The 26,610-nt window shown below is 42.1% G+C and overlaps 1 protein-coding gene across 4 annotated transcripts in view; it reads left to right on the top strand.

Annotated features, from left to right (window-relative positions):
- pde4d (phosphodiesterase 4D, cAMP-specific) overlaps positions 1-26,610 on the top strand; it is a 260,681-nt gene that overhangs the window by 55,238 nt on the left and 178,833 nt on the right. Inside the window, exon 1 of one of the 4 annotated variants that reach the window (XM_049577848.1) lies at positions 2,492-3,334. The exons of the other annotated variants lie outside the window; for them this stretch is intronic. Within the exon in view, the coding sequence (XP_049433805.1) occupies positions 3,036-3,334 (299 nt within the window). The 5' untranslated portion in view covers positions 2,492-3,035. Of the gene's footprint in view, positions 1-2,491; positions 3,335-26,610 lie in introns of those variants that run through there. 4 annotated transcript variants of the gene reach the window in all.

Raw genomic sequence — 26,610 nt, 5'->3', positions numbered from 1 at the left:
TATCAGTAAGGCCATTGTCTGCAGAGCCATGAGAAAAGTGTCCCTAGCTCTGAAACGTCTATTAAACTCTTTTGTTGTGTTCCCTGGACATAAACCTGTGAGGCTCATCAAGGAGGAGTTCCATAGGATTGCAGGTGACTGATGTAGAAATCAGTTAAAATTTATGATTATAAGTCATGTTCAGGTAATGACATGGTGCTGCAACCTCAGACTGGGATTCTTTTAGGATTTCCCGGTGTGATAGGGTGCACTGATGGAACCCACATTCCCATCATTGCTCCTTCACAAAATGAAGGAGACTATGTGAATATGAAGTCCATTCACAGCATTAATGTGCAGGTAGACTGACTGTCTCAAAATGTCAGACAGCATCACACTGCAAAAACTCAAAATCACACCAAGAATATTTGTCTTATTTCTAGTCGAAATGTCTCATTTCTAGTCAAAACTAATCATACCTAAAAGTAACTTCTTTTTAGACCATTTTCACTTGAAAAATAATGAGATGGGATTGCATCTAAGTGAACTACATTTTAGCTTTAACACCATTCCACCTGTTTGCATCTGTAGCCTAACATTATTGTGATTGCATAAATGTATAAAATAAATTTAAACTTTCGCATTGACTCGAGCAGTAATTTCCTCCCACACCGACTTCCGTTCCTTTGCTGCTGCAGCCATGTTACTTTTCTTCCTGAAAACAGCTTCAAATTTGCTGAATGAGCGCATTAAAAAATCCAACTCCAGAGGAGTAAAAAAAATGCAGACCTTTTCTTGTAGCTTGTTGCCATGGTGAATCGTGGTATTGGGGCGCCATTGATGACGGCTTTTTAAAGTCGTGGTGCACGCGCTTAACTCAGAGTGAACAAACTCTGTGTTGACTGAACCGATTGAAATCACCTGTTCTGAAACCCATAACCCAGAGTTTCCCATCTCAGAGTTACTCAACTCAGAGTTCGGGGTTAGGCTCAGAGTTTGTTGAACCTCCTTTCTGAAACGGACCCCTGGATGCTACAACATAACATCTATAGTTTGTTAACACCAATTAAGGCAACTGTGCTGGGCTGTGAATTAGCTTTGGAGCCACTGTGAGCACCACTGAAATTCAACCAACTCCAGGAATTTTGCCACTTTTTCCGTGTAATCGTGTGACCTTCACTGACCTATCAACATGTTGCTAGTGTTGTCATGATGCTGGAATTTCTAACTCTAATACAATACCTTGAAAAATATTGATATTGGATACTATTTTCAATACCACAAGGAAAATTTGACATTGGGTATAAAATTTACAATTTTTGAAGAGATAAATATAACAAGGCTACGACATGATGACACATCTTTTCTTTTCTTTGTAAATTGCACAGAACAGCAGAATAACTTCAGTAAGCATAAAAAATAAGAGCGAGAAAGTGCAGCTGGTGCCGAGTAATTAATAACTTAGCTTAATACTGTAATTTAATCACGTTGACTAAAAACACCTCATGGTTTGAAGCGCTCATGTTGTATTGACTACTCACAGCTTTACATGTCAACATGTCTGATGTTTACAAAGTTAAGTCCAGTGGCAAACAAATATGCAAGGTGTGCAAATGCGAAATGTGGCCATCCAGTACATTGTTTGGTGAAGGTAACTCCCACTGCATTGTGGGATACAGTCTTTCCCATGACCTAGTTTAGTTTAATAAAGTAATGGAAAATAAATTTTATGCATAAACAAGTTTCAGGTCAGTCCTCAGTGTGTGCAGCATTCAGTTGTGCTGTTGTATCAGTGCGTCCCTGCAGGGAGTGCGATTAACTTCAGTAGATAAATGTGGACCAACACAAAGTCCACACATGTGCTGCTCATGTGTGCATGCAAGGGACGCCTGCACTTAAAGCAGGAGAGATTGCAATCATCACACTGTTAGCTTCCAGAGTAATGGGCTTGAGCTGCAAGAGGAGTGTAGGGAGAGGAAGGGAAAGAAATCAGTCTGCCCTGAAAGTCCCCTCTCCCTGGAAATGATGACAAACACAAGAGAGAAGGGAGAGGTTTAACAAGGTGGCTGGATGTTTGCACTCCTCTGTAACCCAAGGACAACGCAGGCGCAGACACAGATCCTGTTCTAACCCTTGGTTTATTTAATTACGGTCAAGGTGTGCGCATTTTACCTGCAGTGTGTTTAATGCTGCTGTCACAAATACAATATAATTCTGAGTATTAACACATTTTGTGATAAATCTAATTTGACCGATTGGCTAATAAAACTGCTCCAGTGTTGTCGTATGATTTGGCTACCTGGCTCTCTGCCCACTCCCACCTCCTGCTTTTCACTCATGGAGGATTTCAGGGGAGGTGCTTTGGGTGGGTCCCTCATGTTTTATGTATCATCCTGCTCCCTATATCCCGTCGCCGCTTGTCCTTTACACGGGACTTGAGAAGGGGAGAACAGTGTTGTCATGTCTGGATGGTTTTACGCACACCGTGCGTCAGGTTAACAACAGCCGCGGGGGTTTGCAGAAGTTTGCACGGTATTGTGGAAAGAGCATCCGCCTGTGTGGACTGTCCTGAACATCTCGTACCGCAGCAGCAACACAAGCACCTTGCTTAAAAATGGGCGTGTACGGAGAAAGCGCAGAGCACTTGGGAACCAGACTCTATTGAGTTCCTTCTCGTAGCCTCACTCCGGGACACTTCCCCCTTCCAAACCGCAGTTACAGAGGTCTACCTCGTGATGCGTAAATGGATTCATTTTTGGCTCCGTCCAATGTGTTTCTGCAGGGCAGTGAGGATAAGTTGATGGAGTTCAACTCATCACGTGAGCTCAACAAAACAAACTGGACGTGAAGCATACAGAGAACCACCTAAAAAGTTGTCTTAATTACTTCTAGGGTTGTAATTTTGCCTTTGGAGCTATTTCTTATTATTAATATAAAATAACACCTGAACTCGGGGTGTTGTGAACCCCCCTCCTATCACCTCCCTATTCCTTTTGAATGCCCCTAAAGTGTTTATTTCTTTTACAAAATATTTTAAAACCAACGTGGCGAGGAGGATGGACCCTGCCTGCGGAAAAGTGGGGACGGCGTCTCTGGCCGGCGGCGGCGGAACCGGCGTGAGTGCGAAGGCGCCCAAACATCTGTGGAGGCAGCAGAACCAGGCAGCGCTCTCTCCGCTCCACCACGCGCTGGTAGTGCGCAAGAACGACCGCGTGAGACAAAGAGGCTTTTCGGACACCGAGAGATACCTCAACCCGAGGAACATGGACCGGACTTACGCAGTGGACACGGGGCACCGACCCGGGCTGAAGAAATCCAGGATGTCGTGGCCGTCGTCGTTTCAAGGTCTTCGACGGTAAGGGCAAAAAGGGGAAACTGCTCTTTCCTCATCTTGTGTCTCTTTCTAATTTCCCCTCGATGGAGATGGGCGTTGTGTGGATGACTGGCGCGCGAGAGCGAAGAAGTCTTTTGCCTTTTATTTCGTCTTAACTTTGGGGATGTTTTTAGATTTTTGGCGACGCTCGACCTCTGTTTTCTATCACTTTTTGTGCCGCACCGTCAAAAGCATTTACTATGTACGCTGCTGTAAAGGCACAGAGAGGATGGATAAATTATAAGCTTGGTCACTCTATAGCTAAAGGTGAAATAACAAATAAATAATCGCTACATCATTTATGCCCTTTTCACACTTAAACACACCCTATCTTATAACTTATGTTTAATATTTTTCATATAACGGATCCCATTGGCGCTTACAGTTGACTGTTTAATCAGGTCTGAAAGATGCATCACCCTGGAGAGAGGATAGGTTTATTTCTAGAAAAAGTCAAAAGAATAAGTGAGTGTTAGATAAACGCAGTTATCAGGCTTTAGTGTTTATGCTCATATCTGTGAGACTATATTTGGCACACCAGGCAGGGAGAGATGTAGGCTTCTTAGTGTACAATGACAGCCTAGACTGATGGAAATGAAAGGTAGGCGTTGACTGAAGGCAGGTCACAGGGAACATCCATGTGTGCCCTGAACACAACACATGCAGGCAGGCACCTTTTTTAAAATCCTCAGGGATTAATACCTATTAGCTTGAGGATCACTGCTCTGCCTGGTGCTCATGTTTGTAAGTGAAATGACTCTCTGAGGATAAGGAGATACAGTAGGAGTGCTTTACATCATCACTAATACATGGTGACCACATTCTCTGAAACGACACTCATAATAATCTGAGTCACTACTCATGACAACATAGATAATCTTAGCGCATGTGTGACAAGCGCTGGGTCTTCAGATGTTGCTCGCACATAAGTATTTAACCAGAGCAGCAACTGTAAGATGACAGCAGTAATGTTTGCTGTAACAACAGTTTTAGTGAAGCCTGCCTGCATACAGACAGACAGACACAAAAGCAGCTCTGCACTCTGACAGCCCGGATGTGTGGGGAAATGTTTCTGCTCTAATTACTCACTTGTTCTGGGAAGGAGGGAGAGAGAGGAAAAAAAAAGACCAGCTGAAATGAAACCTGAGAAGGTCACCTCAGCTCCCTGGCTTAAGAGACTGTTGCGGATACAAGTTTCTATCAAACAGTTTCCTTTCTTCCTTCCTCTTGTTTAAGAATTGGTGTGGATATGAGTGATGCTCACCTACAGGTCCAGTCGACTATAGAAGGCACGCTGGCTTGTCTGGCCGACAGACAGAATGGTCCCTGTCACAGTGGCAGAGTAGTCACATGGAGGAAAAACCAGAGAGGGAGGGATGGGGAGGGAGGGTGATGAGAGCACAGATGGAAGTGACATTGCAAAGTGGTGTGCTGGACTAGAACACCCATGTTAAAATATTGCATTGAACTTACACTTTGTCCTATCAAAGTGAAATTTAAGAGGATGTTCTTGTAATTCAACTGCATCCGAGATCATTCAAGCACATTTCATCTTTGCTGCAGGAGGGTAATTACACGTTGATTAACCCAAACAAATCAAATTTTGCACAGGAGGCTAATTATGTAAGAGGCACATTGCACTCCAGCACATATTCAGGAGCACTAACAGCGGGCTAAATCAAATTTGGCCCCTTGTACACCACACCACAGCTCAGCACGCCATTATTTGCAGTTGGTCAATAGGGTCATTTGCCTGGTTGTGTTTTTTATGTGCATTCATTGAGTTGCATGTTTCTGTAATTCTTAATTCGATGCCTTTTGCCACTGGGACCGGCGAGGGCCTTCGTCTGGTGTGGCTTTCATTAAATGAGCACACCTAAGGGGTAGGAACTATAATATACAGCCCTATTATAGCACATTGTCTGCAATAACAATACAGGTGATTATGTGATGCACGGCATATTGCAAGACAATCAGAACAGCAGCTGTTGCGTGAAAGCAGAACAGCTGCAGTTAAGTGTAGTTGAGGGATGCCCGTCTTTCTCAAAGCGACTCAAGTCTTTTCTATCTGTGTAAATTACATTTAACAGAAACCTAGAAATAACACATTGGTACAAAGAAATTACAAATGTATAAAATTCATAATCCAACAGTATTGCTTGGCATATTGCCTTATTGACTATATCGTCCAAACACTAGTGAGCCTGCCTTCCTGGCATTCATTGCTTTGATTTAAAACCTTTCGACAGCCTTTGCGAGCATACAGCTAAAGTTTGACTGCTTGTCAAGGAGGATAGCGAACTTCTTTATACTTGAAAGCTTTCACCATAGATATATAGTCAGCGTTAGAGATACTTCTTAGCCTACAGGAAGTTGGTGCGTGATTTTTTTTTTTTTATGTTTAAGCCATGCATTTGATTGACTTTTCCAATTAGCAAGGCATCAGCAGGTTGCATATCTTCACATGAAAAAGTCAGCAATCAAGTTGTTGCTGCGCATTAGATAAACAAGACTTATTTCCTGATTGTAACAGACAGATATAAACAACTTCTGAGGCAGTGCCCTGGTAGAAGACTAATAAGAAGAGCCAGCTACTTGCTCAACACATACAGTTGATCTCAGTCTCACGTATACAGAGAGACAGCAAATCTCCCCCTCAGAAGACTGTGGATGTAGCTGTGTGTGCCCGAGCAGCTGGTTCGGCACAATGTCCAGCCGCCCCAAGGTAAAACACATCACCCAAATGTGTCACAATGTAGGCTGGGCCCGGACGCTGCTCAAGGCTTGTGTGAGACCTCAGCAAGAATCTTGAGCGTACTTTGATGAGGAGATGGCATTTGGCCCATTCTTCTCCTGCTGCTTGCCTGTCCCTGCCATGGGGACGCTGCAGGCGGGGTTTCTTTATCTGTGGAGATGTCAATGAAGAGGAGGACCGTGATTTCTCTGCTCTCTGTCAAATCGCAATTGAGATTTGGCGATTCAGTGGGTGGGAAAGGAAATGTCAAAACAACAACAAAAAAAAAGATGAAACATCTAAGCTGGGAAGGGAAACGGATGGAAGATGCTCCTCTTGGACATTTTGTCCCCTCAGCAGCAGATTGGAAAACGTACCCCTGCCCTCTCAGTCTACACTGTATTTAGCAGTCGTTGATTTTTCTCCAGCCAGTCCTCCTCCTCCTGGTGTGACTGACTACTGTGACTTGCCAGAGTGAGGTTTTTAGCCAGTATGGAGCATAACCCCCCGGCTATGTCATTAGATCCCAAGGGTGTTAGTGAGCGAGTCAGGAACTGCTATTTGCTATGTGGCTATATATAACTCCAGTCACGGCCATACTCCCAGACATGCTGCATAGGCTGCTACAGCACAGGCACAATACACATGTACTGTATGGCTAGACTCCCAGGCATGTGAAAGATGTCCAGAACATGCTAATGAACACTCTGTGGATATGCTACTATAGTTTCCATCAGCAGAGATTAGCATCAAACATCGTGTAGCTTGGGTAATGAAATGGGTCATGAGTTCGGTTATACCATTGTTTCAGTTGTTATCTATCGTCCAATCCCGGCTATTGCCGGGTTATTAGGTGATTTATTAAAGAGCATTAACATTTCATTTAAAATATATTAACAGTAGAGCGGCATGGTGGTGCATTCATGAACACTGTTGCCTTACAGCAAGATTGTTCTGGGTCTGAACCCGCTGGCCAGCTTGGGCCTTTTTGTGTAGACTTTGCATGATCTCTGTTAACATGGGTTTTCTCTGGGTTTCTCCCACGGTCCAAATATGTGCAGGTTAATTGGTGACTTTAAGTTGCCTGTAGGTGTGAGTGTGAGCATCAATGGTTATCTGTTTCTATGACCCCTCTTCCACCAAAATTAACTCATGTATGCAGGGTTTTCTCAGCAAGGACAACCCATTAAAAACAGGCAATAGACTGTATGTCCATCGCCAGTAGACCATGGCTCTGCAGTGGATGAGTGTGCCTTTCTTTTTTTTTCCTGGTGTGTCGTGTTTGATGTAGCAGACGGGTGAGAAAACAGGTTAGTAAACAGTAGAAAGCAGCAAGGAGGCTAGTAGAAAACAATGCAATGGATATGTCTTCCTTAACATCTTTTAGTTTTTCAGTCTCTGTCTCTCAAACTCATTGCCAGCTAAATTTTGAACGATGTTTCAGCACTGCTTGGATGGAGATGGAGAGTATGTTCTTGTGGCCAATCATTGCATCGGGCCAGCAAAGCTTCTAAAACCAAAGCATCCACCCGAGTGTCATTTTCATTGCTGCCGATTGGAGCCAATCAAAGCTGGAGCTGGTAAACACCCGTGACTACAGCAGAGTCCTGGGAGTGAAAGCAGATTGTAACCTTTCCGATACAATACAGTAACCAGATGTTAGTGGGTGTTGGTGGGGGTTTTTGTACAGTGGAAAGGGACTTATGAGTCAGTCCTGTGATAGTCTGGCAACTTGTCCAGGGTGTTCCCCGCCTGTCACCCATTGTCAGCAGAGATAGCTTCAGCCCCTCAGGTGACCCATGAGAATATGAGTGGTTACAGAAAATGAATGGATGGGTATTTAAACAATAGAAAAAGAAAAACTATGTCCTCTATTCAAACAGTGACTCCTTCTGTACGTCTGTGCTTGGTGTGACAACCTCATAGCATCATGTTCCACTTAACATCATCTTCTTTCTAATATCACAATCCAAATCATGTCCATATGGTAAAATCCTCTTCTAGAGTGCACAGCAAAGTTTTGGTGAGCAGGCATATGGAGACAGAGATGCAGGGTGTCAGATCGATGGGAAAAAGACTGCAAACTGGTTTGTGATAAAGGATTTAAAAATAAGTTGTCACTTGCGCTGATTAATGGGGCTCAGCGGGCAGACATGCTGCTCCACCAGAAACATCTCGTAGTGTTGCCTGAGTCCAGACCTTTGAATCCACTCATCCCACTGAGTTGACTGAAGATAGATACGGAGTGTAACAGTTTGACAATTCTGTTTGGTATTTGGCAACTTGAAATGCATGGCAGGGCGCAGATTCTAGAGATTATTTTATAACATTGTAGTTCTGATAGTATGTTAATTCAAAATCACTTAATATTGATGTAGAAAAAATCAGTCATCCCTTCAGTAGTGGATATATGATTCAATTGTCAGTCACCACAAGCCTAGTCATGAGTGATAATTTCTGACTCGGTGAGATTTTCCTCTTGTGTCACAGTATGAAAGGCAGGCAGAGCTGCTAATTACGTTAATACCTGTCCCTTGTCTGGGTCTTATTGACCTGTTCATTCAGGCAGAAATAGAAGGGGTATTGAGTATGTTCTTCAGATGAGCTCTGTGACTTACCTGGGCTTTGAAAGATGAGCATATGCATTAGGAAGTCTGTCATGCAGACATATTGAGGTTGGAAGTCAATTTTAGTCAAACTCAGAGTAAAAACACAGCTACTTAGGAGAACGCCAAAAGGTTATTCATTATACAGGATGTGTTAGATTTGCAGACGGTAGTGCTACAGGCCTGATCCTATTCAGAAGCTTCCCGAGTGGTTAGAACGTTATCAGGGTAGTAGATAGCCAATACTGGGGGATTAAGTCTTGTCTTTTATTTAATCAGAGAATTTTATTTTCTTAAATTGCAGCTATAGGTACTGGCCCTCATTTACAAAACTAATGTATGAAAGAAAACTGGCATTTATCAGTGTGGATATGAGCAGAGGCTACGATCAAATCTAACGTCAGATCTCAACACATGGACACAAGTTTGAGTCAGCATGGATTTGCGGTACAGCATAGCAAATCTGGCTGAGTTGGAGAATTGTTTTTAAACCTTATCCTGACTGGCAAGTATTTGAAGCCACAATACTAGTAGCCTAGGAGATTACATTTTTACTGTTTTCTGGCTCGGCTACAGATGGTGTGGCTGTGTTTCCTCTGCCACCTGTTAAGCCTGAAATGCAAGCAGACCCGATACACCAAGACACGCTCCTCGTGTGGGTCCATAAGCTTTGATATGATTGTATATTATGACAATATCAATATAGGCTATTATTATTAATGCACGTAGGCTATAGGTTGGTACATAACATGGATGTAAAAATTAAATATTCCAATCTCAGCTGGAGTTTGATTGTCCACTGCAACGCTGTTGACTGCAGCAGTGACTTCTTACATATTGCGTTTTTCCGACTTCCTTTGACGCCATTTTTCAGACTGCCAAATAGAACCTAGTGGTCAAATTGACCTATGGCTAAGCCACGCCCCCCTCCACTCACTATGACAAACTATCAACATTCAGTGACCGGCGCAATGGCAGGTGTCACAGTATACGGCATTTCACAGGTGGGAATTGATGATTTTTGGAGACATAACGATCAGACGTCATTGAGAAGTAACCAAAAGGGCCTAAACTACACATTGGACAGATATATTAATCATTTTATTGTTGAGAAGACAATAAGGTGAAGTTACACTGAAGTTAAGGTTTTTGGCTCAGAGTATGAGAAAAGGATAACAGCCTTTTTACCATCTTTACCGAGAGTATCTCTCCGTTAGTTTGGTGCTACAGTATTTACACTGAATCATTCAGCATAACGTTTGCCAGCCTTTGTTATCTCTGCGATTACAGATAATTTAATGAAGCTAAGCTCCAGAAGTTAACGTTAGTTTAACTAGAGCCCTTTGGACAACAGCTAACAATGATGTACGATCACCAAAGTACAAAACTAGAACAAAATAGGCTAATGAACTCCCAGCAAACAAGGTGACATGATGAACAATGCAGCTAGGAGCTAACGTTAGGCTAACTTTAGCTAACGTTAGCTAGAGATGTTGAAGATAACTTTATATGTCTTTCCAGCAAAGTGACAATATGTTGCCTCAAACACAATGTTGACTTACCTTAAAACAGATGTAGACATTGTTAATCTTATTCACGTTGAGTTGATGTTGTGGTCTAACGTTACCACACAACTTTATCCAAAGGAGACACTTTTCTCGGTTGAGATGTGGTTTAAAGTGTAAAAAATACATCTCATCGCCCAGCCTCTCAGGATACCTTGTGTCGGAGTTGCATGTACCCCATGCACACCGTTTGGCCATTTTTAAACTTCAAATCTCAAAAAAACAACAAACAAAAGTGACGTTCTGTAATGCATTTCAATGGATGGCCAGGCAGAGAATGTCCGAGTGTATGGGAATGGCTGTACGCACTGCCATAGGTGGACCTGGGATGTCAGTGTTTCCATTTCTAGCTCAGAGAAGTTTCTCTCCTCTTGGTCCTTGTAACGTCTCTCCATGTCGTAAACTCTCGGGGCGAAACCTCCAAACCAAGAATCTATTGGGGTATATATTTAAATGATGATTGTTTTTAGCTGCTTCATTTATCAATGCCTGATCATTTCTATGCTGTGATCTATGAGATATGCTCGTTTCATGACTCACACATGAACCCTATTGTTAATGATTTCTGCACTCGGATCTGCACTGGTTTGTTTGTTACATTGATAAATGAGGGCCACTGTGTTTCTATAAAAAGACAGTATCCAATTTCTCCCTACCTCAGCTGTACGCACAGGAAACATCTATCAATGAGTACTTTATGCTAATGGAATAGTATACCCAACATGCATACATTGTAACAACAACATATGCATGAGTAAAAGTGGATAGAATATGGTTATATTCCAACCAATAACTGGATGGAGTATAACCAGAAACACTCATGGGAAAACATAAAAATCCATGCCACTTGACAGCTACTCAGAAACCATTAGCAAGTCTATAGTATTCCCAGTCACTGATTCAGTCAGTCCTCCTGTCAGTCCTTGCCTGTAATGACACCATGGAGTGACATTCTTTATATCTCCGTTGAAACGTTACCTAATCTCCATCTATAACACCAGGGCGCACTCAAGAACACTGACCTTGACTCACGTCTCCATTGTTTTGTGTTGAATTTACCGTGAAATCAGTAATGGATCCCTGGGATAAATGAGGGTTTTGGTTTATAAAAGGTGTTTGGTACTGTATACCTTTAGCATGTCATCCTGTTTCTAAAGGACATCTGTCCCAAATGTGGAGGACAATATAGTCTGTGAAGGGGACTGCTCTCATCTTAACAAATCCTCTAAATGCTAATACTAATGCATCACCGATTTGATGTGTATAAACCTTGCATGTGTGTTTTTTCTTTTCTCAGTTCCTATCTAAACCTTTATTCTGATGGATTTACACTCAGTTCATACAGTGCAGCATGTACTGAATGGTAGCTCTGCACATTTTTTGCAACCTGGCACACTTAAATATAAAAATGCGGTGACAGTTCAGCACCCTCTGAGGCTATTTTTTTCCTATGGAGCCTGAAGTGACAACACAAATGTGTTTCATTGATTGCCATCAATTGTAGTTTCGCATCAAAGAAAGTGGTAGCAGGGATTGCTTTCTTTGTTCTGAGGTGAAGACAGACAATTCGCTGCGATCATTACATAATCCAGCTGCTTCCAATCAAAACTGCATGAAAAGGAAAAAAATAATAAACTTGTAGGAGTGCGTAATGTCCTACACCAAAGCGAATTCTGATTGAAATTAAAGTTCACAGCTGGGAAAATTAATGTCTTATGAACACATCTCTTGTTGCAGTGCATTGCCACTAGACAGGCGAAGTGGGATCCTGCTTGAGGAAAATATTTGTCCAATGTGAAAACTGGACAATGTCCAGAAGGAACCACAGGCCGGTGTGTGTGACTGGCTTGAGGAAAACATTATTGCTTCATAAAAGAGACGGGCTGTGCTGAAAATGGTGATATCTCAAATAGAAACAGAGCTCCTACAGTGTGCAGAGCAAGGGGGATTGGCCATCTAATTTTTACCAGCAGGAACAGGCATTTATTTTTCATTGCTCTCCCCTGGCTTCCCTTTCCTCACTGGTCATCTGCTAGGCTAATAAAATGCATGAAAACCATTTTTGAAGGACAGCCTTGTATAGGGCTCCAAGCCAAAGCCTCTCTAGACTGCCTGCTTGATGCAGGGCGATTCCCTGAGCTCTTGGCTGGCTGTGTTGTACTGATCACATTACGCTCAACGGGGTGATAAAGACTCTAGCTGGGCTAGCGACTGGTCTGGTCTAGAGACTGCTGATAGCTTTGAGGGAGACCATACAGACATATGAATTATTGATTGAGTCTGTCAGGATATCTGTGTGAAAGCTGTGGAGAGAACTATGAAAACAGGAATTACTTGTCAGCATTTATTACTCTTTTAAAGGAGCATGGTCTCGATATAGCAGAGCTCCACTTCTTGCATCATGTTTCATGGCCATCAAAGTTGCATCACTTTGACACCAGACTTGCTTCCAAAGAAGTCATTAATATTTGTGCCACTTGAAAGCTGGCTGCAAAGTCAAACCATAAATTAGTACATATCTGCTGTTTTAGGTTTCAACCAAAGTTTTTTAAGAGTCATGTTTGGACTGTTGGTCTCGTGTTTGAAGGTCATGGTGTGACACCTTCGCCCAGGATAAAGTGAATTATGTGAGAATGGTTGTCCGTGTCACACGAGCTGTGAGTCAAGTTGGATTACCTGCAGCCTGAGCAAATATAGTGCCAGTAACGGCACAGTAACCCAACAACACAGTGTCAATAACATTGTGGACTGTTTAAAACAACCCTCCTGTTACGCAGAGTTAGCTAAACATAGCATTAGCTAATGATGTTACCCATGATGGAATGTAACTTCACAGTAAATTTACTTAAGTATTGTACTCAAGTCCAATTAAAGTCCAATTACTTTACTTTACTTGAATATTTATATTATTTATTTTATACTTTATCACTGCATCTCAGAGGCCAATATTGTACTTCTTAATTCACTACATCTATCTTACAGTTTAGTTACTATACTTTGCAGATTCAGGTTAAGTTTGCAAAATATTATCAGCCAATAAATTCTGATATTATTATAACAATAAGGCTTTATTGGTCCTCAGGGGGAAATTTACAAGCTACCCAGCAGTATGTAAAGAAATATATAAAATACCGTAAAACCTCAATTAATAGCCTGGGCTATTATTCGCTTAAATCACTGATATCAACAGGCCTATATTTGGGACAGGCCTTTAATTCCTTTTCCACCAAACTGACACTCAGCAAAGATCAAAAATACCAACAAATTGTTTTTTTTAACCAGTATGAATACTGGTTTAAAAAATAAGCTTCAGATAGTATATCAATTATGAATTACTCATTTGATTTCACACCGACAGACATCAGAGGGAGACAGGCATCTAATTGAGACAGGCCTTCATTTGTCAGAATGTGTAGCCACATCGGGCTAGTAAAAGGGACCAAGCGTTTAATTGGGGCAAGGCTTTTAAATAGTCGAAGTTTTATATAAATAAATTAAAATTAGCTCCACATTTACCAGCTGCAGCATCAAACTGATAAACAAATTACTGCATCCATAACCATAATCCAATAATCTAATATATATTATTAAGCAATAAATCTTACTTGTGTGTCAAGACAAGATGTTTTCTAGTTGTAGTCTCATCTCAAAACACTCAAAGTATTCATTTGTGTATTTAAATCACAAACATTTTCTTCTGGAGGAGAATATCCCTGTACCCCAATCTGATTTTTGTTTCATATCTTGTTGCCTAGCAGACTTTAGAGTTTGCAGTTCTGTTAGCTGTCTGTAGTTAATGTTTTTGTGTCGTTGCTTGTTGTGTCCTTGGGGCTGAATCTGAAACAATGCTTACACTGTAAATGCAATGTTTTCCAGTAAAGCGTATTAAAAGTAGCGATAGTGATTTGCAGATGCTATTTTGCCTAAATTTTATTTCTGGGTCCGGTTCTGGGTGGAAAAAAACACACAGGGTGTATCCCAGGTCTTAAGTGATGAATATATTAAAATAAGATACTAATAGTAATTGAATGGTTTAACGTGTTAATCATCTTACTGCTGCCATTGTGTGTGAATTTCTCCGTCCTCTGCACCACCTGGAATATGTGAGCTGCTTCAAACAGGTGCTAACTAGCAGGCACGTTAACTGTGAACATGTGCTGTCACTGTGAGAAGAACGAGCTAAAAATATCCATTTAAATTGTATTCAGTAATTATCTACATTTTAAAATATAACATCTTAGTTTCATATGTATGAAATGTCACAAAATTATCACTTTAACTGTGCTGCCCAAGCCAGTTTTGGCAGGTTGGCAGGTCAGGCCTCCTTATGTCTCATTTCCCCTGTTGGACTGGGCAGGCAGATTTTCCAACAATAAACCATATTTCAAGCGGTCGTGATTAGATTCCCGGTAGAAGCTTGTGGTAGTGGTCTTATCAGTGGGAGCAGGCAGGAGTGAGATTGAAAAACACGGTCTTGTGCAGACCTCTACCGTACACTATTTTCTTTCAGTGGCATGCTGATCCAGTCGACAACATTAGGGAAGAATGCATTCCCTCACATCTAATGACGTCACAGTGAAAACATATAATCTCACCCAATGTCTGTAATCAAGCAGTTAAGTTGGAGCAGATAGTAGGGCTGTAGATATTAGGTCCCACCTGCTGAAAAAAATGGACTTAAAAAAACAGCCTGAAGGCAGGTTATAAGACTTCCTGAACATGATCAGGGTTGCAGATAGTGCACTGTTAGTGAAGGGAGCTGTTGTGCGAGCTGCCACTCATGCATGCTACTTGGTTTCTCAGATTATTTTGCCTCGGCGTTTGATGATTCTTTTTCTTCTCTTTGCCATTTTTTTTTCCTTCTCTTTCAATCAGCGTGTTCCTCTTGAGACATACATTTTCTCCATCTCCTGATTCACTGACGCAAACACAGGCACACAAATAACAGCATTGGTTTGTGCACATAGGCTCAAACTGACATGCAGTTACTCCCCTGCTCTCATCTTTTCCTTCCTTCCTCCTTATTGTCTTTTCCTGTCTCTCTGTTGTTCTCACACATGCTATTTCTATCTATTGATCCCCCTTCCTCTTCCAGCATCTTGGCCCTGAATGATTTGCCTCTTAGACCCACACATCTCAGGTTCCCGCTTGGCTCATTGACGTTACGTAGTGATGATGTCACAGATTTTTAAATTGCTTTTCTTGGCTTAAAGAAAGTTTAACGAATATAAAACCAGGCATCAAAAATTCATAATAGGAAGAGTCATACCTGACCTTGTTTGCAAAAGTGTCCTGTTAACATATTTACAGATGTCTCTTTTACAGTGGTGGTCAATGGGAAAAATGCTTTTTGGGTAGCAGGATTTTTTTTTTTTTTTTCTGCAATACCATGAGTAGCCACTGGGAAAAAATGGAAGCAAGGCTGAGCTACTTTCCTGGGGGCCTACATCAGTAGTACACTGTACTATCTAACATATAGAAATGAACTTTTCAGTAGAATTACTTCTTTCTACATTGATTTCTTTTGGTTGGATGATCATGAAAAACCTGAATTTTGTTTCAGAAGGGGACCGTTTTTTGTGGCTGAACTTCTTTGCCAGGCCTGGGATAGAAGCCAGAGTATTTTGTTTCTGGACTGAGTAGTTAAAGCCCCTACAAGGAGCTTTCATTTTGAGTTGATTTTGGCGATCCTGTGGACAAAAGCGGTAGTGTTTTGCCGGAATGAAGCCTACATTTCCCATGAGCTCTAGCGCGTATTGTCGTAAAGATGCTTACCTGGCTCGCGCAGGTGTTTGTTTTGGGGATGAATGAAACAACAAGACAGGAAAACTTTGCCCCCACTTCTATCTGCCGTGCACCAGCTCCACCTCTCCGGCGTAAGCGCCACTGCCGCCGGGGTAAATACAGCGGTTGGCTGGTAAGGCTGAAGGCCTGTTTGGCGAGCACTTCCACGGCTTCTTGGACTGAGTATGGAGCGGTGCCGCGCCTCTTTATTTCTTGGCACTCGCTGGACCCTGTCGACGCCTGGCTGGTACCTGGTGCCTGGCGCGGGGTGAATCTGCGCAACCTGCAGCCTCTGTGTGTGGCTTCCCGGACACCTAACACCGTGGACCCGCCGGCTTCTGCCAGGATTGGGCTGGTAAATGCTAGATCGCTAGCGAACAAAACGTTTATCCTGAAGGATTTCCTGACTTCCCGAGGATTGGATTTTCTCTTTGTGACTGAGACGTGGCTGAGTGTTGGTGAGTCCAGTGCTTTCACAGAACTTTTACCCAATGATTGCTGCTATTTTAACTCCCCGCGGACGTTGGGTCGAGGAGGAGGAATAGCGACTATTTATAAGAGTCACTAAGTGTAAGCAGCTATGTAAGATGAAGTGTGCCGTCTGAGTGCCGTAAATCGTTTCGTCCTGGAAGCGACCTGTGGCGGACCCGGAGATAGTTTCCTAAAGGTATGGATATACACTACATAGAAATAGCTTATCTTCACACCAATGGTCTCATTTGCTGTTGTAGGTCACGCACAGACATCAGCAGAAACGAGAGACTTCTGCATATCCAGTTAAAAGTTCCTTGTAGCGGCTTTAAACAACATTTTTACTGCAATAGTGTCTTGTAAACTCATGGGGGTTGGGCACATTTATATGTGTATGACACAAAATTAAAAAAAAAAAAAAAAAATCAAAGAGGCAGTCACTCTCAGACCCCAAGCCCAGAGAGAGTGGAAATGAAGGGAAGATGGTCAAACATTTGGCATTTGAAAGAGGCCCGGGAATTTTCTTGCTAAGTTGATGGACCAAGTCACGATTACAACAAGGCCGTTTAATATTGGCCTTTTTGGGGTGTTTTTATGCCTTTATATAACATTCTGATAGTAGAGAGTTGGCAGGAATTTAGGGGAGAGAAATGAGAAAAAGTGAGTAGCGACTACGGCCAATCCCTGACGACCCCATGTATGTTGCGAGACTGTACCCACCTCTGTCTGCAGGAGACCAGAGAAGAAGGCATTTTTAAAAGTCTCGGTGTATTCAGCTCTCAGTGCTTTTCTGGCTTCTACTGTAACTGAATCTCTGTGGTTGGGAGTTTAGTTTCTCTCCTGCGTCCTGTTTTTACTTTAGACATCTGCTTTATTTTACTGTTTCATGTTTACTATCAGCCGTATTAGAAGTTGTGTGAAGTTGCTGCTCGAAAACTCAACATTTCCTTATTTTGCTGCTTCACAATAAAAGTATATACGTAACATAATAACAGGAGACTTTTATTGTGAAGAATGTATGGGAAATTAAATGTTATAACTGAATTAGTGGAATTTTGTTAGCAGCTGCTTTTCAGTAAAAGCAAGTCTAATAATGTGTCAGCGAAGAAAGTAAAAGCAGGAACAGCCACAGTGAGATGTTGATGAAGAGCTGCAGACAACAGGCTCTTACTGCACCTCTGCAAACAGCTCACCTCCAACAGGTAAATTTCAACACATGCAGCACTTTAGCCATGGATCAGCACTCTGCTTTTAAACGTCATCACTCAAGACCAGCCATCATCAGTTTAAGATATAGCTTCAAGAAGGTAGCCCTGTTGTAATGGAAATGTAAATCCCTGCTGTGATGGGCTGATAGCCCAAACCAAGCCAAGCCAGCACATGACTGTCAAATAGGGTATTAGACTTATTTAATAGTGAGAATACTCAATGGGATACCCATGCTGTTCTGCTTTATGAGTCAATTATTTACCAACACTTTATCCATAAAGGATTTCTGCAGACATGTGTTTGTTGGCACATATGGTCGACTCAATAACAGACCATATGATTATAAATTACAGCAGAATACAGCTAAAGTTTTATGATTTAGTAGATGAAATTAGGTTGTAATTAAGAGAGAACAATTTAACTTGAAGGTGATTGCAGTGACACAGCATTACCAAATTATTGAATGCCAAGGCTTGCCAGCAGATACGCCACGGCTGATGTGCTGTACAGTTTAACTTCCCTGCAGAAACACAAGGTCGTCTGTAATTTGCATTTTACTTTCCCAGAGATGGATAACAACAACAACAGCAACAACAACAAAAATAAAACTCTGAGGACATGCATGCATAAATCATGGCTCATAAGAAGTGTTGTAGATTTACTGTGCTAGGGAAGAAATGTAACATGCTTGATATGATGTAGATATCAACTTAAAATTGTCTTCTTTTTTAATTTTGTTAAAATCAGTCAGAAAGAATCAGTAGACCTTACAGTTTGCTATGTACTGGTTTTCTCCCAGATCAGTTGTCATTTCCAGATCTCCTAGGGCCTGAAAGGTTGACAACTGTATATTTATCTCTGTGGTCTGCATACTGCTTCCATTTGTAGCATCCACGGGGAACTGCTGTTGTTCGTGACAAACACAGGCAAACATAGACCTGAAACAACTGTAAACACCTTACCATGCATACAAATGGAGCTTATTTTGTCAAATAGTTTGGCAAAATTGAGTCTCGGCAATATCCTGCGCCTAGTGATGGACAGCAGACAAGTGGATTGTGCTGCAGGAGTTGTTCAAGAAGTTTATATTGTGATCCCAGGGGTGCAAGAGCTCTGTCTGCAGAAGGATGTGAATTATTTGTTTCATCATAGTCAGTTTATTTGTACCACTATCAATAGAAAGAAAGTCTAAAAAGGTATGGCAGTTTTATTCAGTGTATGCCTATTTCCCTGTCGGAATGGATACCAAAACTTGGTATTAAGTGGGCCCTGGTGCAAAATTATTAAAGACTAGGATTGATAAGCTTAGACATTAGCGGTTCTTTTATTGATACTCTTAGCATTTTAGTGTAATTTATTATCACATCAAAGCCTCGCCTCTGCTCTCTGTGTCAGGGCTGAGTTGCTCCAACTAAACCCGTTGCAGCAAGTGCAATAAAACCATGGCGAGTGAAAAGCCAATACCTCAACAAGCAGAAACATAAAAACGTGTAGAAAAGCGATGTATTAACCAGGAGAGACAGAAGACTGAAGTAAAGATAATATTTAATACAGAATAAGAGTGTGCAGATTAACAGATGATTTGTCCTGATTAAGATTTAACAGAAGTCTTTGATGCTTGGACACCAGAGGGACTTGAGGGATGTCTGAGCAGCAGCAGGATAAATCCCCCTCATTGAGTCCAGACACTGGTGGAGGTGGTGGTGGCTGATGACTCTGAGACTGATGGTTGATGAGGATGATGGTTGATGAGGCTGATGAATTCGGCAAGACTAGGCAATGATGGGAAGAAGGAGTACGATGACAGGCTAACAGAGAAGATGTTTCTTTGTGCTATTGGTTGGTCGTATAGCAGCTGTAGAACAGTTGATGACTCAGTTGACTCCCTGGACAATAACAGGTAGAGATAATGAGTGAGTATGCATGGCAGGGTGAGAAGTAAAGTTACAGCCTCAGCATGAAAAGAACTTTCGCTAGACTTTCATGTCAGTCTGCTCTTTTCACAGTCTCTCATCCACTGCTGCTAACTTTTACACAAGCACTGCGCGCTAGCTCGGCTTATAGTGAATCATGCCAAGCTAAAACAAAAGCTGTCTGGATGTAGTCTAAAGGCCTTTGCACATCATGGGCTCTAGTTTCCCGGCGCAGCGCAGGGTGGCGAACCCCACGCAGAGCTAGTTTCGAGCAGCGCAACCCGAGGCGCGCTCAGTTTGGTAGTTTGGCAGACCGAGGTGCGCTGAGATGGGTGTGGCGGCGCAGCAGGGGGAGGTGTCGACAGATCCAGCTTGGCGCAGTGACAGTTTCATGCCAAAAGGCTTCGCTGAAGGTGCACTAAAAGCTCGCCAGCTGAAACCAGGTCTACTGTCAGCGCAGGGGGAGCGCAGCCGGTGTAAATGGAAGTTTGGCTGACCAGCAGACAGCGCGCACACGTCACCAAAACCTCACAGGCAGGTTTCCAGAATATCAGGCACATTAACGATGCAATAAATACCCAAAAAAACACTATTCAATGCAACTATCTGCAATCAGCACATAAATGTATCTCTATACCGACTGTCCCGTCACATCTGATGTCAGATCAAAGGGGACTGGCACCGTTTGGCACGCGTAATGGAAACCCAACCTGATTTGATTAACACACTTGCAAACTAATGAGTTCACATCCCTCTCAGCCAACCACAAACAGCCACAGCATCAGATAGGGAGTATATATTCAGCATCTGTCATCTCAGAAAAGTCAAAAGAAAAGAAACAGAGTGAGACTGCGAGAGAGAAAGAGAGAGCGCGCATGCACGAGAGAAATGCAATATTGATTTACAATTGTGGTGACCTCCTCCCAGGCTACCTTTGCATCATCAACCCGTGGAGGTCTGCTCACAGTTCTGTATATTCGGACACTGCGAGCTTGGACCTCCCGGACCAAAACATCAGTTTCCTCCTGGGAGAAGTTTGGCCATCTGACGCTGCTGCTCTCTTCTGCCATGGCGAATTGAGTAAACCCTTATTACGCCTTCGCGCGGCGCATTTAAGGGCGAGGAGAGGAACTCATTTGATTGGTGTGATGTGTGTAAAACCCACTCCATGCCTTCTCTCCTCCCTCTTTCCGACTTGCGCAGGTAGGAGGGACGGAGGTGGGATAGAGGAGTAGCTGCGCCAGGCGCACGGTGTGCCAAACTTGCAAAATCCGCCTGGCCACACCCAGTTAGTGAAGAGCAGGTGCACTGTGCCCCCGCCTTGCCCGGTCTGCGACACTAGAGCCCCATGTCTGTATTTTACATGTGTTTTTTCTGCTAAAAGAAGTTACTCACAGAAACCTTGCACATTGAGTCCAGTGCGTTTTATTGATCTATTCATTGCAGAAATTCACAATACGAGGCAAGATGGAGAGACACATTTGCTCCCTTGCGTCTCCCCGCTAGAGGCACCTCCTTGGCTGTCGCCTCTCTCTGCCCACGTCTTGCATTTGGCACTGCGGCTACCTGAGGGGCTGAGTTGTCCTCCCTCTTTGTCTCCACTCTGCCGCTTTCCCTCTCTCTGTCTGCAGTCTTCATCCTCTTTTAAATCCTCCTTCTGGTCATCCTCATCCACCTGAATATTTCCGTCTGAGCTGCTAAAAGTAGGATATCTGAGTTATGAAATAAACCTCTTCTGAAAACTTTAATGACGGACAGAAGTTTCGGAGTCGGTCTGTAAAAACAATCGACACAATGTCAGGTTGTATTTATTTTTAAACACATCTAGAAATTTTAAAATTCTTGTAAATACTACCTGCAGGCGGTGAATCACACCATCAGTAGAGGGAGGCGGACAGAGGACAGGAGGAATGACTGGTGCTGAATAATGTCTGTGTTCTTCATTCTTTCTAAATTTAACTCAGTATTGTGATGCTGGGAATTTGATTCATTATAATGGCATTTTGGATTTGTTTCCAGTGAGATATTATTGAGTTTATATAATGACTTTGCTGTGCCCAACATTACTGCTGCTCTAAAAGAGACATTTTGTTATATTTAAAATATAGATGGCTTCTAATCTTATTTTGAATTTATTCTTTTTGTCAAAGATAATATATTTCAAACAGCAAGCATTTAGTCATAAACGAAGTGGGCACATATAATATAAAGTGAAGTGTATGAACTAAACTGCTCTCTAGGTGGTCGCTACACACCCAGAAAATAGGTTCAGTCAATTTTATTCTCACCACACTCGTGTGATCCCTTTTTCTGCTGTAATCCACTGTAACTGACATGAATTGAAGATGACCTTGGCAGGCTCTCTTTGAAGGATGCATCTTACATGCGGGAGCTTTTTTCACATAGAGCAGTGTACATCTCTGACAAGCTCCATCCTTGTATCGCCGGTAAGTCACTGAGGTCTTCTGACCGGGGCTTACTGGTTATCCCTTGTGCATGGCTGAAAACAAAAGGTGATAGTGTCTTTAAAGTGGTCGCTCTGACACTGTGGAACACTCTTCCTATAGATATTCGATCTGCAGTCTCTGTCGAGGCTTTCTGAAAGTAGCTAAAGACTCATTTATTCAAAGTGGTTTTTGTGTCGCCTTGTGCTGTCTAGAAAATTTGTGTTTTTAAGGTCTGCTTTTATTGTTTGCTTCTTTTTACTGTTTTTGTAAGGCCTTATTTTTAACAATTTTGTTCCTGTGAAGCACTCTGTGACCTTGTGCTGTGAAAGGTGCTGTACCAAAGAAACTCCACTTACTTACTGTCTTTTTTTCTGCTAACTTACAAGCCTGAAAGCTGTGTGTCTTTGATATTGAAAAACATTTTAGGTGGAGTAGCAGTTGGAGACTGTGACTCATGAGTTGATTCCATGTCACTATGGGGATTTGACTGGCTAATAAATCAGCCCAGGACCATTTGCTTATTAACAGGAGATGGATTTTGTAGCGGACCCATGGGGGAGAATGGAGAGGCTGGTCTTGATGGGTCCTATTACAGAGCCATTAGTAGAAGTCCTCAGATTGTTCTTTGTAATTACATCATCATCAGAGACTGTTCTGTTGTACATTATCCAGCTTTGCTTTCTTTATCACCTTTCAGAGCGACTGTGAGCTACCTGAAATGATTTTTACAAAACTAGCTGTCATAGGACAGTTAGGTCATTTTTTTCACATCGTTATAGCAGCAAAACTCTTTCAGATAAGCTTTTCATTAGCTGAGATCCTACCTGTCCTGTGCCATGACACTGACCAGCCAGCACTAATATAGTAGCATGCCAAGGTTTGTGATTAAGCAAGTGCTTATTGTCTGACGTCTATAAATACACATCCAAAAATAACATTTGATAAATGCTATGCACAAAAGGCAAGGCAAGGCAAAATTATTCATTTAGTGCATTTCATACCCAAGGGCAACCCAGAGTGTTTTACAGATTACATCACTAAAAGCATAAGAAACAAATGATAAAAACAATAAAAGCAAGCAATCAAAAACATGCAGAGTAAAACAATAAAAACAATATAACAACCCATTAAAAGCACACTAAATAAAAATGACAGAATTTAGATTTAATTTAAAGGGGAATTATTATACATTTAAAATTATCAATACAATACACAACAACTTAATAGTGGCTATATGTATGTGTAACTGTAAAAAAGGTTAAATGAAACGATAATATTGGTGGTGCTAAATTGCTATTGGTGCAACATTAGAGTGATACTCCTCTCAAAATCTGTCTTTTTAGTATCACATACACACTTGCAGGCTTAAATAGTGGCTCCTTTTGTACAGAGAACAGTGCTGGCAATGCAGTTATGTTAAAATTGAACAGTAATAAGTTTCCACAGTGGACAAAAGTTTCAAGCACCTCATAGAAACTTCTAAAACCACCCCACTTTCCAAGCCCCAAGCCTACAGGCCTTTAACCTTTTAGTCTTAAGCATGCAAAATGGTTTGCTGTCTCTGTTATGTAGCTGTCTGCTAGTCACTCACTCTATAGCAGGAATCAGCACTTCAAAATACAAGCTCTGTGCCAGATATTCCCTGTACTTCAAAATAAAGTGTGTTTCCTCAAAACTCGACACATTCGCGAGTCACTTGTGGTCCATTCAGAGAACCACGACTCCAGGCTACCTTGTTCACACATATTCAGAAGTCAGAATCAGGCAATAATGAACAGTACGCTGCAGCATATTTGCTCTGTTATGCTGGTTAGAACTGTTGACCCCCATTAGCTAAGTCTTTATTCTCTCCTCCATCCATTTTGCTGCTGTATAGCTCTCTGTACTATTAAGTGTGGCAGTGCAGCTGGTTCACAATGCAAAGTGTCCCTACAGGCTCAGTTGTGGCAAGCTGACTGCCTGTATGTGTTTCTGCAGTGTGTAGTGTGACTTGAAATGTGGCTGTGACATCCGTCAGCAGCAGTCTGGTCCAAGCCTTGTGAAGTCTCCATCCAAAGGTGGATATTTTGCCATAAGCATCAGAAAATGTCAACATCATTATACAGAAAGTAGCATCTAGAAACCACAAAGTAAGGATTGAAGCTTTCACCTTTCACACTTGACTGGGGATAGGAATTGATAAAATTTTATTGGTACGAATGCCATTGGCACGTCGGCTTATCGGTCCAATTCTTTATTGATTTCTAATCGATTTTTGTGAGGAAAAAAGTCGGCCTACATAGGTTTTCAGTGTCAGTGTTTGGTTTAATTTAGATTTTCTTAGTCAAAGAAAAGATCTGCTAAGACCACCTACATGGTGCTAATGTGTTCATAGGTCAGAAAGCAGGAGAGGCTTTGTGCGATCCAGAAGGCCAGTGTTACTGTACAATCCTCTGGTTTATCAGTGAAGTGTTTGAACCACACAGCAGATTGAAGTCTTTATTAACAGAGTGACAGCTGACTCATATGAATGGGGCAACGTGGGTTGAATGTGCATTGCCAGGTCCGTGGTACATGTCATGTATGAAACGTCTGTATCCTCACTGTGCTGCATTTGTTGCCGGCATCCAGGTGCTGTCTCATGGGCGTATGATAGACTACAACTACCAAGCGGAATAGTGATGCGCTATTGATTTGCTTCACACACCAACAAGCACACAAACCCTCATTTCAAACAAACAAGCGGATGTGTCTCACACACGCAGCACAAATCTGTTTTGCTGTATGTCGGGAGTCCTGCTGTGGTAATTTCATTCATTGCACAGACCGATTTTTGCGTAGCGACATAAACATGTTGCATTATATCATCCTGGAGCAGCACTGCTGTCATCTTTCTTTATTACTGTAAATAAAGCCACTTTTTGAAAAGTTTCTTCCTCACCAAACATGACTCCTTGTTGCAAGTTTCTAGCAGCTTAAACGCACGTCATTGTTTTGCATTGCCGGCAAAAGGAATTGATAAGCTCAGAGGCATAGGATTCAGTGGATCAGACAGTTTGGAGCTGGGTTTCAACTCAGAGTGGCTCTCCGTCTCCACACTTGACAACACACTTACAGCAGCTTTTCAGAGATGTGCAGAGGACTTGTCCCTGTCTGTCAGTCTTACAGAGTGGGAGCAAAAAGGATGGAAGAGCTGTAAAAAACCAGTGCAGCCTGTGAGCCTCCATTAGAGAAAATGTAAACAATTACATCCACATACGGTTAATTTGCATGACACAACTCGAATGCCAGTTGTACATTAAATTTGATTTAATAAGGATGAAATAAATGTGTCCTGTTTGAGGTGAATTATTATCTGCTTGCATTTTTCCTGAATGCATTCACAGAAGGTCACCTTGCTCATTTGGGAAATAGTCGCCATGGCTACATTAGTTGGAGGGGTGCGCTGATTTCATTAGTGATGACTTCTCATGAGGAAGCTTTGAGGACAGTGAGCAGAGTGCAGGAACGAGGAGTATTGGGACATTATTTGTAGAGAGTAGGAGAAGATGGGGAAGCTCTTGTCCAAAGCAGTATTCATCAAACGTTAACCTGGGTGCTCACCTTTTGAAAATACTCTACCTACTTTTGTGTTTAACCTTAAAGTGGAAGCAGAAAAGTTTTTGCTTTAACTTCTTATTATGATCTAAAAGTTGATTGGACAAAGTAGTGACTGTAGAATAATGACACCTTTGGGGTTTAGATTGGTTCCCGATAAGCTTCACTGTCACTGTGCAGTTCTGTCTGGCACCAGGTACAATCCCTCAGGAAAATGTGGGCTCAATTTACAGCACAAGTACATCAACCATTGCGCAACCAGAACAGGGAGAGGATGGCAGTTTTTTCCGTCTGCCATTTCAGCTGTGGGAAGGAAGTATTGTGTCCTGTGTTATTGGTAGATGCCAGGCTGATTCAGTTGTCTTTGTGACAGCAGCGGCAACAATAATACGACTTGGAAATCCTCAGTAGGGCAAAGTCGAAAAGTTTTCTGTTTACACTTTTAGGTCTGATAAGCTCCGTTTCCACCAAACACTTTCGGTATGGTACCTTTGGAACCAAAAGTAACCCTTCAGATATGGTAGACTCCATTGTTTCCAAACAGTACCCTTAAATGTGGGCGAGGTTGTTGTCTCTCAGTGCTCCATCCAGCACTCTCTATTTCCTCCTCTATCAGTCTGCACCTCGTTTGTCGTCCACAGAACAAGGTTGCATGCCGACATTTTCGAACAAAATAAAACAGGCTGCAGTGAGAGTCTCTCTTGATGTGATATTCAGAAATAGCAGGGTTGTGCATTTAGTACTCCTCAGGCAAGCTCAGGGGTTTAGTGTTGCTGGAGCCCACAGGAACTATACTCCATGACACTTTTTCTTTCTCCAAAAAAGGATTGGAATATATGCAGTTCACATAATCTGGTCAAAATTAATATATATAAACGCTTGAAGAGCCACTCATTACTAAGTGTATGTCATATAAAAACGTTAAAGTTAACATTTCCACCTTAAAAGTTGCC

The sequence above is a fragment of the Epinephelus fuscoguttatus genome, linkage group LG6 (genome assembly GCF_011397635.1).
Source record: "Epinephelus fuscoguttatus linkage group LG6, E.fuscoguttatus.final_Chr_v1".
Lineage (NCBI taxonomy): Eukaryota > Metazoa > Chordata > Actinopteri > Perciformes > Serranidae > Epinephelus > Epinephelus fuscoguttatus.
This window is presented reverse-complemented; position numbering and strand designations above follow the sequence as displayed.